This window comes from Rutidosis leptorrhynchoides, chromosome 3, assembly GCF_046630445.1.
Source record: "Rutidosis leptorrhynchoides isolate AG116_Rl617_1_P2 chromosome 3, CSIRO_AGI_Rlap_v1, whole genome shotgun sequence".
Classification (NCBI taxonomy): Eukaryota; Viridiplantae; Streptophyta; class Magnoliopsida; order Asterales; family Asteraceae; genus Rutidosis; species Rutidosis leptorrhynchoides.
Window position 1 is genome coordinate 658,631,690 of NC_092335.1, and position 13,144 is coordinate 658,644,833.

Consider the following 13,144-nt stretch of genomic DNA (forward strand, 5'->3'; position numbering starts at 1 on the left):
GCCCACAAATTTGGGGTTGTCCTGATCTTGGGCTGGTAAATGAGCTGATCCAACAAGTAGAATCTGTGTACAGAAAAAAAAAAAAAATTCCAAATCTAGGGTTTGAACCTTAATCTTTTGGTTTTGGCATAAACAATCACCACCACTCCTCTCTTGCTTGTTAACACTTGAAAGAATGCCAAATTTAATTCTTTTTAACCTCGATTCTGATATCCCCTTTCTTCCCAAAATCATAAACCACGATATCCAGTTTATTTCACCAACTCAAATCATAAGCTCAACTTTCCATTTAAATCGTTCTGAACCAGAGACCTATTGATTTGATTTGTTTGTTTGTTTCATATACGTTCAAACACCTTCTAAAACCCCCTTTTTTAATTCGTTTTACTTTCCTAAAACCAAAACGTACGAACCCTAACTTTATTTTTGTTTCAAAGAGTCGAATTACTGCAATTACTTGAAGTTATGACCTCTGTTGATTGTTATGAGCTTGTGTCTTACAAAAAAATTGGGCAGAGTAACGTTGCTTTTTGTTAAATTTAGTAAAATAGACACTCGGTCGATGGAATATTGCCAATCGGTTGGTTGTGATGACAAACGGTCGGTTGAGGATGACAAACGGTCGATAGAGGGTGACACACTCGACCGATGGTGTTCTAAGTGAGGATGAAGTTTGTTCAGATTCCGGTGACCGGAAGGAGGTGGTTAACGGTGGTGCTACGGCGGTTGAGCTCAAAATCTTCGATTTAGACTCTAAAAAATTGCAGAAAGCTTCGTTGTAAGTTTCCTAACACTTCTTTAATTACAGTTTTTCAAATAACGCACTGAATCGATCAAAACGAGTTCAATTTGAAACCTAACTTTTTCGGACTGAAAAATTCTAAATTAGAACTCGATTTAACGATTTAGCTTCTGAAAATTGGAACGAACATCCACTTGATGATGATAAAACTATCTACATTTACAGAATTCATCAAATCACTTTAAAATATGAAACCGCCAAAAACAGTTCAAAAAGTGAAAAGTTTGAAATCTGATTTTCGATTGATTTTGAACACAAATTTGATCTGGATCGTTGTAGTCTAGCTACTTACGCTCTGATACCAAGTGTTAATCCATAAATTCGTTTCAATTCGTGTTCAAGTGATGATATGTGATATATTAGAGTATATATGTATACGTATATGCTGTAAGTATATGTATGTATATGAATAGATGATGATAAGATGATGAATTCAGAACTTTATTCAACTAAGTGCCAAGATTGAAGCTTACATGTGTTAGGGATTGAGAGAATTGGTGAGTGTGTGTGTGAGGGAGTTGATGTAAAATGAGGGGAAGAGGTTATGAATTCTAAGTGAGGATGATGTATTTATAGTTCATACATGACCTCATTACAACATCTTAACAACTACAATGCACATCATATTTTTAGACTCAACATGCTAGTTTAGCCACAAACAGTGGTAAAGCTTGATCTCTTTAATCGAGGTAGCAAGACTATCAATTCGTAAAGTTCACCATTTTATCTTCATGTTCAGGCTATAAAGAAAATAATAAAAAAAAGTTTTTTTCAACCCAAAGTAATGTAAATCTAATTATTACTTATTACTTATATATACTAAAAGACGCGAAGAAGTGTGTCGTTTAAGGCAAAAATGAATGTCGTATGCAATATTTTAAAAAAAAGAGGTTATTAAGTGTTCAGCCTTTCGGGTGACCCTTTTTCGAGTTTAGTTGAGGTTTGCGATTGGTTAGCTGTTGGTCTTGGATCTTCATTACGGATGAAAACCGATTTTGGTGATGGTAGTTATTCGAGGTTATGGATTCGGGTGTTTCTTATATTAGCTTGTTCGATAGATGTATATGCTTGTATAGTTTACATTGGTTGTTTTCATTGGATTGTTGGTGCAATTGATCAATGTTTATGCTTACGTATTATGGTCTAGTTAAAAATTGAAGTGAATAGATTGTAAGGTCTAGTTAGTCAGACGGTGGTATATATCACTAATTGTATCTAGTTGTATGTGTAGATCTCTATATTCTGATCTTTTCAATTTAAATTCCCCTTTAGGGATGAGATCGGTACAGGTACCATATCGTACTGAAACCGAAAATTCCGATACCGAAAATAAAGAAAAGCGAGAACCGAATACCGTACCGAATACCGAAAACGGTACCGGTTCGGTATTTTCGGTATTTTACCTCATGGTACCGAAAAATGATTTTTTCATTTACTTTTCATTTGCTTTTGTTATACAATCTTGTTTGTCCTTAGATATTGTACAATCTTGTTTCGGCATTGAGCATTCGTATTATATATACATCTTGCTTTTGATGTACAATCTTGAGCTGTAGATAAAATAATAGCTAATGAGGGTGGTATGTTTAAGTTTAAGTTTAAGTTTAAGTTTAAGTTTAAGTTTAAGTTTAAGTTTAATGGTAGCTAATACAGATTTTGAGCTATTGTACAAACACATTACATGTAAATTTAAGTTTTTATATAGAACCATTAAGTTTTATTGATTTAATGATAGCTAGCCACACTATTATAAAAGGATGATTAAGTTCAATGCCAATTGTGTCGTTATATGTAGAGGCACCAATTTACGATTGATAATCCATCGTAGACGCTGCCTCCGTTCACAACTAAGAATCATCAAATTCCGGTATATATATATATATATATATTAAAATGAACATGTTATATATATACTGTAAGTATATATATTAAAGTGAACTTATGTTATATATGTACTCCCTATGTATATCTGTTATATACTTATATATCTCTCTTATTAAAAAAAAAACGGATGAAAATTTCGGTATAAAATTCGGTTTCCCCGTACCGAACCGGTACCGATCCCGATTGTACGGAAACCGAATTTACCCAAAATCAAGAACCGAAACCGATACCGAATCCCTATCGGTACCGATTTCGGTACCGGTACCGGTACGGTACCGGTTCGATTTTGATTTTTCGGAATTTTTGCTCATCCCTATTCCCCTTCTTTCACCACACAATAATTAATAAAGCTATAAACAATATTATTAATTTCAATCCTTTGGAACTTGCAGGATATGAAGTGTGTGAAAGAATGTCATACTATGGAATTGCAGTAAATTTGGTATCGTACTTAACAAGGGAATTGCACCAAGGCACTGTAAAGTCCTCGAACAATGTCACAAATTGGGCCGGAACTTCGTGGTTGACTCCTCTTTTGGGTGCATATGTTGCTGACACCTACTTAGGGCGATATTGGACGTTTATGATTTCTTCTGTGATTTATTTTGCGGTAAAAATTCTATACCATATTTGAAAAATTCTTCATATGTTATGCCTTAGCGTTCGATTTAATTAGTTACTCGATTTAATTAGTTACTATTCTGATTAATATTATTTATCATTTATAGTAAATATTCAACATCGTGACTGTTGTTAATCTTTTCAGCTTATGCATGCCCAGATCTTGTTGTTATTTTAGACATCACTCAAATTAACAACAACAAAAGGAAAAAGTTGCCTCACGATGTCAAAATATGAACTAATGTCATTTATAAAAATAGCTTTCCATTTTACCTATATACTTATCGGCCATCATTAACATAAATCTTTTTGGCATCAAGCCTATTTGTATTGGCCATGGGTCTTCTTCTTTGGAGGTCCATATGGTTGAGATAGCATATTGCCATAGACCATTTATCATTCCGCCTTAATATTAACTTCAAAGGCACCAAGACTGTGATGGCTCCGCCATACACTCTCTCATTATTCCTTCCAATTAGGGAGTCCGTATGGTTGAGATATCTATAATGATTGGAGGTTTGTGTTTTTGTTCAGTGTACCTTTTGTTTGGTTTGTTGTACTCTTTGTATGTAACTTTGATATAGTGTTATGAGTTAATTATAGTGTGTAGTGTTGATGTGACATTGTTGTACGGAGTAATAGCTAGAAAGTTATGTTAGTTATGATAGAGTGGTCTTACTAACAACTTATGTTTCCTTATCTGATAGGGTATGTGCTTGTTGACTCTTGTGGTCTCACTACCATCCTTAAGGCCACCTTCATGTGGCAAAGATGTGAGTTACCTAGATTGTGATAAAAGGGCTTCTTCGTTCCAACTCGGTATATTCTACTGTGCACTCTACATGATTGCCATTGGGATAGGTGGAACCAAGCCAAACATCTCCACATTTGGTGCGGACCAGTTTGACGATTATGAGCCCAAAGAAAGGGCCCATAAACTCACTTTGTTCAATTGGTGGATGTTTGCCCTCTTTTTTGGCACTCTTTTCACAAATACTTTTTTAGTGTATATTCAAGATAATGTGGGTTGGGGATTAGGCTATGGTGTCCCCACACTAGGTTTACTGGTGGCCATAATAATGTTTGCAATTGGAACGCCAACTTATAGGCACAAGCCAAAGGGAGAAAGCCCGTTTACTAAAATGGCTAAAGTACTAGTAGCTAGTGTAAGAAATTGGAATGTCGAAGTGCCCGTTGACTCTAAAGAGCTTTATGAGTTGACTTTAGTCGATAATCCTAGTCCCGAGAAGTTTAGAATTCACCGTTCATCTTCACTAAGGTAATTAAGTTATTTATATATATGTTTTCACTATATATTTATCTACGTGAGGACATCCCAAGATAGTCTAGTAGTTGGCATCTTTATTTCATCACAAGAGGTCTCATGTTAGAACCTCACTAGCAGCATACGTTCAGGTGGTCAAAAAAAGGGTTGAAAACTATCACGGGATAACCCGGTTAGGCAGTGTACATCCGAGAAAAGAATTTCAAGTAACCTGAACATGAAAATTTTTATCCGTTTATGTTTCTACATGACTTCTAATCCTATGAATCTTTGTTACATATAGGTTTCTCGACAAAGCTGCCGTGAAAATCAAAGAACCGGCTTCTCAATGGAGGTTATGTACAGTGACACAAGTTGAACAAACGAAACAAATGGTTAAAATGATCCCAGTCTTATGTGCAACTTTCATCACAAGCACATTTTTTCCCCAAACTCAAACACTTTTCATCAAACAAGGCACCACCTTGGATCGGTCAATGGGACCGCATTTTGAGATACCCCCTGCTTCTCTAGGTGTGTTTTTCACAATCTTCTTGCTCATTAGCATTGTAGTTTATGATCGTTTATTTGTTCCAGTTATTCGAAAGTACACAAAGAACCCAAGAGGTATCACAATGTTACAAAGAATTGGAATTGGAATAGTTCTCCATATCATTACCATAGTCATTGCTAGTTTTGTTGAAAGGCGGCGATTGGGTGTTGCTAGAGATCATGACATAGTTAGAAAGGGGCAAATTGTGCCTCTAAGCATATTCACTCTCCTTCCTCAATTTGCGTTGATGGGCATTGCCTCTTGTTTCGTAGAAGTTGCGAAGTTAGAGTTTTTCTATGATCAAGCACCCGAAGGAATGAAAAGTCTTGGGGCAGCTTATGCTGCGATAAGTCTTGGTGTCGGGTATTTTCTTAGTAGTTCTATTTTATCCACTATAGCTAATGTTACAAAGAAGAATGGACACGGTGGTTGGATCCAAAACGACCTTAATGTATCTCACCTTGATTATTATTACGTATTTTTAGCGGTTTTGAGCTTTGTGAACCTTGTTTTCTTCCTTATTGTTGCGCAAAACTTTGACTACAACGCTGAAGTTAATGAAAGTGAACCAACATTTGAAAAAGAAGATAATAGCAAGTTCACACAGAAGAATCGTATCTTGCAGGATCATGATTAAACTGTATTACTAATATTTTTTTTACTTTGGGGCCAACTGTTGTGTTTTATGTTTTTGTATAACTGCTATATTTTATTTTCTATATATGTTTTTATATTTTAATATGAACCTTCAATACTTAAGTTAAAATTTCAGTTTATCTAAGACTATTCATGGTTTGTTCTTAATAATAGTGTTAGCATTATTAACATTACAATGTTGAAATGCCAACATAACTTTTTTCCTTAATTTACTCTTTCAGTCAAGAGTATAGTTTGGACTTTGTTGCATCATATATATATATATATATATATATATATATATATATATATATATATATATATATATATATATATATATATATATATATATATATATATATATAGCAAAGCAATTTATAGTAATGTTAGACTTGGTCAAAGGAACCATAAGATTAACAGAAATGCTTTAGCCACTAAAAATTTGCAATAAGACATCGACAAAATGACTTTACCGCTAGTATAAGAAGAGAAAAGCGAGAGAGACAAAAAAGACAAACTTAAATTTTGATTAGTCCATTTTAATAACTACCTAATATTGTAAACTTTATTTTGTGAAAAATTAGAGGTTAAAGGTTAGGTCACCGTTTTATGTAATCGTGCATGCAATTAAATGTCAATGGCAATCGCATACTAATGTTACTTATAGACGAGCAAATAATGAGTCGTGAGTTACTTTTGGAAATAGTTTTGCTCAATACCCTAAACCCAAAAAATTGTTAAAACAAATAGCAATGACGTATGTTAACGTCAACATCAACACTAAAAAAAAAACGAGAATTTACTAAAATACTAATCACACTCCTCAATAGGTATAACGACAGGGTAGTTGACGACAGTTAGTATATTCATAAATAAATATAAATATAAATTATTATTAACACGATTTAAATAAGGGCAATAATTGTACATACTGGTTAATTATTAATGTTTTCATTCAAAATAATTCATTGCTAAAAATTGACCAATAATAATTATTAAACTCCTCAGTTTACCTTCATATATAATTCTCAAATATATATATATATATATATATATATATATATATATATATATATATATATATATATATATATATATATATATATATTTTAAAGCCATAATTTGTATATATACTTTTAATAATTACATTGCATTTTAGGATACAATAACTCAACGAAATATACAATTTACAAACGAAAACTATCCTATACTTAGCCTACTCCGCTACGATTGCCGCCATACGATGAAGGGTTTATTAGCCATTGGTGCCACTCGATGTTAACTTTCTTTTCTCTTCTCGAAATCCATTCGAAGCTCTTGATTTGGATGTCGTTGAGTAGTGTATCCCGTGTTCGAATATTATTATGAAAAACTTTTTGGTTTCGGTTTTTCCAAATTATATAACCACATACCCACTCCATAGCTTGCCATATAAATCTTGCTTTAGACCTGACAATACTATTACTTTCTCCGTTGAATAATTCGTTTATACTTGTGCTTGAAAAATTTCCAAACCCCCACCATCGATAAACGCTTTCCCAAACTTCAAACGCAAACTTGCAAAGGACTAATGCGTGATCTGTTGATTCTACATCATCGTCACACATTGGACAACAGACCGTATGGAGATCTATCCCACGATTATCTAATTCAACCCTTACCGGAAGGCGTCTACGTTTTGCACGCCACACGAAAATCCCGAGTGATTTAGGTGCCAATTTATTCATATTTGTTTCGCATGCATTATTATTCTGACCATGTAATTGACTACCTAATATGTTAGCCAATGTTTTAGTATAATAATTACCATCATCACTAGTCTTCCATAACCACCCATCCGAAAACTCGCTGCTGTTATTGCGAATCAAACCCGCGACTTCTTGCTGTAAATTCTGGACATCATTCAGAGCTCTTCCGAAGAGTGCACGGCTCCAATTCCATTCGATCTGCTGCTCCTCATTAATCCATTTGACCCGATTGAAAATAGTGACTCCTTTATCCTCTTCTAATCGATATAATCGTGGATATTTTTCTTTAAAACAACAATCACCAATCCAATGGTCTTTTCAAAAAAGTGTATCCCTGCCTTCACCAATAGTTCTTACAAAAGAATTGTTAAAATTGTAACCGCATTTTAACATATCTTTTGTAGTGACCCGAACTTTTCCATGTTTATATATATTAATTGAGATTGATATTTACATGATTAAATGTTTCCAACATGTTAAGCAATCAAACTTGTTAAGACTTGATTAATTGAAATATGTTTCATATAGACAATTGACCACCCAAGTTGACCGGCGATTAACGAACGTTAAAACTTGTAAAAACGACACGACGATATATATATGGATATACATATGGTTAACATGAGATTATGATAAGTAAGTATCTCCATAAGTATATTAACAATGAGTTATATACATATAAACAAGACTACTAACTTAAGGATTTCGAAACGAGACATATATGTAACGATTATCGTTGTAACGACATTTAAATGTATATATATCATATTGAGATATATTAATCTATCATAATATCATGATAATATAATAATTTAACATCTCATTAGATATAATAAACAATGGGTTAACAACATTAATTGAGATCGTTAACTTAAAGGTTTCAAAACAACACTTACATGTAACGACTAACGATGACTTAACGACTCAGTTAAAATGTATATACATGTAGTGTATTTAGATGTATTAAAATACTTTTGGAAGACTTCAAGACATATATCAAAACACTCATACTTAACGAAAATGGTTACAGTTACTTTTCCATTCTTTTCTTTCATCAAGAATTCTAGTCGTATTCTTACCCGTATTATACACAGCTTCAAAACGTACTTACAATGAGTATATACCAATAGGAACTAGCATGGGATTCCACTCTTGATTATGTCATGTATGACTAATCAATTTTAACTTCTACCATGTGCTAGTCAACTAACTAGAACTCCTTTTAACCCCACTCACCACTCACCAATTACCACTCATCATTCACTCCATTTCACTTCCAATTCTCTTTCTAATTCTCTATCAACACACACACACACTATTATGAACGTATTTTTCCAGTAGTTAATCATCATCTTCATCAAAAATCACTTCAAGAATCAAGCTATAATCATCATAGGAAGAACACTTCAAGAACACTTCAAAAATCCCTTCAAGTTTACTAATTTACTTCCAAGCTTTCTAATCCATTCCAAGTAATCATCTAAGATCAAGAAACCTTTGTTATATACAGTAGGTTATCTTTATTATTCAAGGTAATATTCATATTCAAACTTTGATTCAATTTCTATAACTATAAACTATCTTAATTCGAGTAAAAATCTTACTTGAACTTGTTTTTGTGTCATGATCCTACTTCAAGAACTTTCAAGCCATCCAAGATCCTTTGAAGCTAGATCATTTCTTGTCACTTCCAGTAGGTTTACCTACTAAACTTGAGGTAGTAATGATGTTCGTAACATCATTCGATTCATATATATAAAACTATCTTATTCGAAGGTTTAAACTCGTAATCACTAGAACATAGTTTAGTTAATTCTAAACTTGTTCGCAAACAAAAGTTAATCCTTCTAACTTGACTTTTAAAATTAACTAAACACATGTTCTATATCTATATGATATGCTAACTTAATGATTTAAAACCTGGAAACACGAAAAACACCGTAAAACCGGATTTACACCGTCGTAGTAACACCGCGGGCTGTTTTGGGTTAGTTAATTAAAAAATATGATAAACTTTGATTTAAAATTTGTTATTCTGGGAAAATGATTTTTATTATGAACATGAAACTATATCCAAAAATTATGGTTAAACTCAAAGTGGAAGTATGTTTTCTAAAATGGTCATCTAGACGTCGTTCTTTCGACTGAAATGACTACCTTTACAAAAACGACTTGTAACTTATTTTTCCGACTATAAACCTATACTTTTTCTGTTTTGATTCATAAAATAGAGTTCAATATGAAACCATAGCAATTTGATTCACTCAAAATGGATTTAAAATGAAGAAGTTATGGGTAAAACAAGATTGGATAATTTTTCTCATTTTAGCTACGTGAAAATTGGTAACAAATCTATTCCAACAATAACTTAATCAACTTGTATTGTATATTATGTAATCTTGAGATACCATAGACACGTATACAATGTTTCGACCTATCATGTCGACACATCTATATATATTTCGGAACAACCATAGACACTCTATATGTGAATGTTGGAGTTAGCTATACAGGGTGGAGGTTGATTCCAAAATATATATAGTTTGAGTTGTGATCAATACTGAGATACGTATACACTGGGTCGTGGATTGATTCAAGATAAAATTTATCGATTTATTTCTGTACATTCAACTGTGGACAACTAGTTGTAGGTTACTAACGAGGACAACTGACTTAATAAACTTAAAACATCAAAATATATTAAAAGTGTTGTAAATATATTTTGAACATACTTTGATATATATGTATATATTGTTATAGGTTCGTGAATCAACCAGTGGCCAAGTCTTACTTCCCGAAGAAGTAAAAATCTGTGAAAGTGAGTTATAGTCCCACTTTTAAAATCTAATATTTTTGGGATGAGAATACATGCAGGTTTTATAAATGATTTACAAAATAGACACAAGTACGTGAAACTACATTCTATGGTTGAATTATCGAAATCGAATATGCCCCTTTTTATTAAGTCTGGTAATCTAAGAATTAGGGAACAGACACCCTAATTGACGCGAATCCTAAAGATAGATCTATTGGGCCTAACAAACCCCATCCAAAGTACCGGATGCTTTAGTACTTCGAAATTTATATCATATCCGAAGGGTGTCCCGGAATGATGGGGATATTCTTATATATGCATATTGTTAATGTCGGTTACCAGGTGTTCACCATATGAATGACTTTTATCTCTATGTATGGGATGTGTATTGAAATATGAAATCTTGTGGTCTATTATTATGATTTGATATATATAGGTTAAACCTATAACTCACCAACATTTTTGTTGACGTTTTAAGCATGTTTATTCTCAGGTGATTATTAAGAGCTTCCGCTGTCGCATACTTAAATACGGACGAGATTTGGAGTCCATGCTTGTATGATATTGTGTAAAAACTGCATTCAAGAAACTTATTTTGTTGTAACATATTTGTATTGTAAACCATTATGTAATGGTCGTGTGTAAACAGGATATTTTAGATTATCATTATTTGATAATCTACGTAAAGCTTTTTAAACCTTTATTGATGAAATAAAGGTTATGGTTTGTTTTAAAATGAATGCAGTCTTTGAAAAACGTCTCATATAGAGGTCAAAACCTCGCAACGAAATCAATTAATATGGAATGTTTTTAATCAATAAGAACGGGACATTTCATCTTTACCCACTTTTATGATATCTTTCCAAGGTGACATACCCTTCTCGATCCGACAATGAGATGTACCACCCAAACCCCCGTCCCGCTCATAAATACTTTTGATTAACTTCACCCAAAAACAATTTGAGATCCGTTCACAAGAATAGAAATAGAAGCGGATTTGAGACACGCATCTACCCACTTTATCCATCTCGGTCCAAAACCCATTCTATGCAACATTGAAGTTAAAAATTTCCAATTCACACTATCGAACGCTTTCGAAAAATTCGCCTTAAAAATGAAGCCTTTATTAAATTAATTTAGTTAAACTTACTGATCAAATCAAAATCGTCTAGTGTGAGTAGATTTCGGGTTTGAGTGCTTGATTTGGAAAAAATAATAAGTCGAATGTTTAAACTCCAATAATTGTGCGAACTCCGATTTGGAATCTGGATTCCAAGGGCGTAAAACAATCGATTGAATTAACCTTATTCGATCGGAATCGAATAAGTTAATATCTAAGAGTGAGGATTAATTTCGACGATGATCGGAGCACCGGCCGGAATTGATTTAACGACTGGAGTAATGCTATCGCAATTGATTTGGGCAGAGTAACATTTAATGCATCCAGTGTTGTTTGATTGATGATCTTGCTCACGTATTTATAGATGTTAGGAGGGAATGATGACGTGGTACATGTCCCTTTCATGGTTGTAACGAACTTTTACAATCCCAAGAGGTGACATGGCACATGTCCTTTTCATGGGAATAATCGAGCAGATCCTAACAAACTTTCCTAGATTCGTGGGCTGACGCGGCATGCAACTTGCTTACATGCTCGTTCCGAGATGGAGTGTTTGTTCCGGGACAGTGTACTTCATCTGGGATGGCGTGTTTGACCCGGGAAGGTGTCCTTATGTCGGGTTGGAATACCGAACCGGGAAGTGGTGACGGTGCCGGTGGCATGTTGGTCCCGCCTAAGGCATTACGGTACTTTCAGTTTAGCCGGGAAGGTATGTCGTCCGGGCTGGGTTTTTATATAACACTTCTGACTAGCCGTTTGCCCTGCGTGGTAAGATTGCTGAGAGGATGCCGGATGGCTGTTTTAGGAAAGAACCCTTCTTCCGGGATGGATGGTGTCGGATAAGATCCTAGCCGGTTGCTACTTAGTGTCGTTTTTGAGACGGATCATTATGCGTATCATTAAGTCCCCCCAGTTTGATGGTGGTAGCCGGAACGGTTACCGTCGTCAAACTTCCAGGACGAAGCCATGCTTCCGGTTGGATGTGCATTTAATGTTTGTCAGCGTGAAAAGACAGTTTCTGCAGATACGCCCCCTTTTTGTGTTTTTTTCGTTTTCCAACTTTTTGGAACGTCGTTCGAGAGATTTCTTTTTGCGATTTTAATCATTGCTTTCGTTGATCCACCTTTTGATTTGAGCTGTTGGATCAATCTTCTTTAAAACCTATAAATAGCTTCCCTTTTCCAATATTTATACTTTTTACAGATTTCGTGCCCTAAACGTTTCTTCTTCAAAAAACCAACAGTTTTTTACGAAAAAGGTTACCTTTTCTATTTCTTTCTTCTTTATTACTTTTCTTTCTGTATTTTTGTACATATGGCGGATCAGTCTTCCACTTCTACTAGCGTAGATGCTCTCGAAACTTCTTCTAGGCCTTCTGTAAATGTTAGTGGAATAATGAGTCATGTATGCGATGGGTATCTTGACGAGATGGTACGTAAGTACCCGTTTTTGACTCGTTATTCATTGAAGGTGCCGGATGCTTTCCATAGGGCCCATAAGCTTCCTTCAGGCATGGTTACCTTGTATGGCCATACCATTAGTGTGGGCAATTTTCGATTGCCTTATTCCGAATTTATGTATCAGTTTTTTGCGCACTATGCCCCATGCGTACCAAAAATTGGTGATGTGGGAGATGTACTTTAATCATTATCATATTCTTCCTACCGTTCGTATGTTTCGATTCTGCTTTTTCGTCTCGAA

At 34.2% G+C, this 13,144-nt stretch overlaps 2 protein-coding genes across 3 annotated transcripts; one reads left to right on the top strand and one right to left on the bottom strand.

Moving 5' to 3' along the window:
• Positions 1–311: 311 nt before the first annotated feature.
• LOC139899227 (protein NRT1/ PTR FAMILY 5.3-like) lies at positions 312–5,821 on the top strand. Of its 2 annotated transcripts, XM_071882049.1 has the most exons (5): positions 312–778; positions 3,079–3,296; positions 4,015–4,586; positions 4,876–5,105; positions 5,169–5,821. In XM_071882049.1, exons 2-5 carry the CDS (start codon positions 3,099–3,101, stop codon positions 5,759–5,761), a joined length of 1,593 nt encoding a protein of 530 aa, XP_071738150.1. In that variant the 5' UTR covers positions 312–778; positions 3,079–3,098; the 3' UTR covers positions 5,762–5,821. The 2 variants fall into 2 exon arrangements, with proteins under 2 accessions (XP_071738150.1, XP_071738149.1); XM_071882048.1 differs by having other exon boundaries at positions 4,876–5,821.
• Positions 5,822–6,971: 1,150 nt separating this feature from the next.
• On the bottom strand, positions 6,972–12,105 carry LOC139902545 (uncharacterized). Its single transcript, XM_071885156.1, has 3 exons — positions 11,974–12,105; positions 11,200–11,368; positions 6,972–7,792 (listed from the first exon to the last, which is right to left on the bottom strand). Exons 1-3 carry the CDS (start codon positions 12,103–12,105, stop codon positions 6,972–6,974), a joined length of 1,122 nt encoding a protein of 373 aa, XP_071741257.1.
• Positions 12,106–13,144: the final 1,039 nt, after the last annotated feature.

Bases quoted from the DNA above. Each gene is read 5' to 3' on its own strand.
- LOC139899227 (XM_071882048.1), top strand. From the start codon at position 3,099: ATGTCATACTATGGAATTGCAGTAAATTTGGTATCGTACTTAACAAGG. The intron at 3,297-4,014 runs GTAAAAATTCTA...CTTATCTGATAG, and splicing joins CTTCTGTGATTTATTTTGCG to GGTATGTGCTTGTTGACTCT. The intron at 4,587-4,875 runs GTAATTAAGTTA...TGTTACATATAG, and splicing joins CACCGTTCATCTTCACTAAG to GTTTCTCGACAAAGCTGCCG.
- LOC139902545 (XM_071885156.1), bottom strand. From the start codon at position 12,105: ATGCCACCGGCACCGTCACCACTTCCCGGTTCGGTATTCCAACCCGAC. The intron at 11,369-11,973 runs GTAAGCAAGTTG...AATGTTGCATAG, and splicing joins CTCCATCTCGGAACGAGCAT to AATGGGTTTTGGACCGAGAT. The intron at 7,793-11,199 runs GTATGTCACCTT...GTTGTTTTAAAG, and splicing joins TCATTGTCGGATCGAGAAGG to AAAAATATCCACGATTATAT.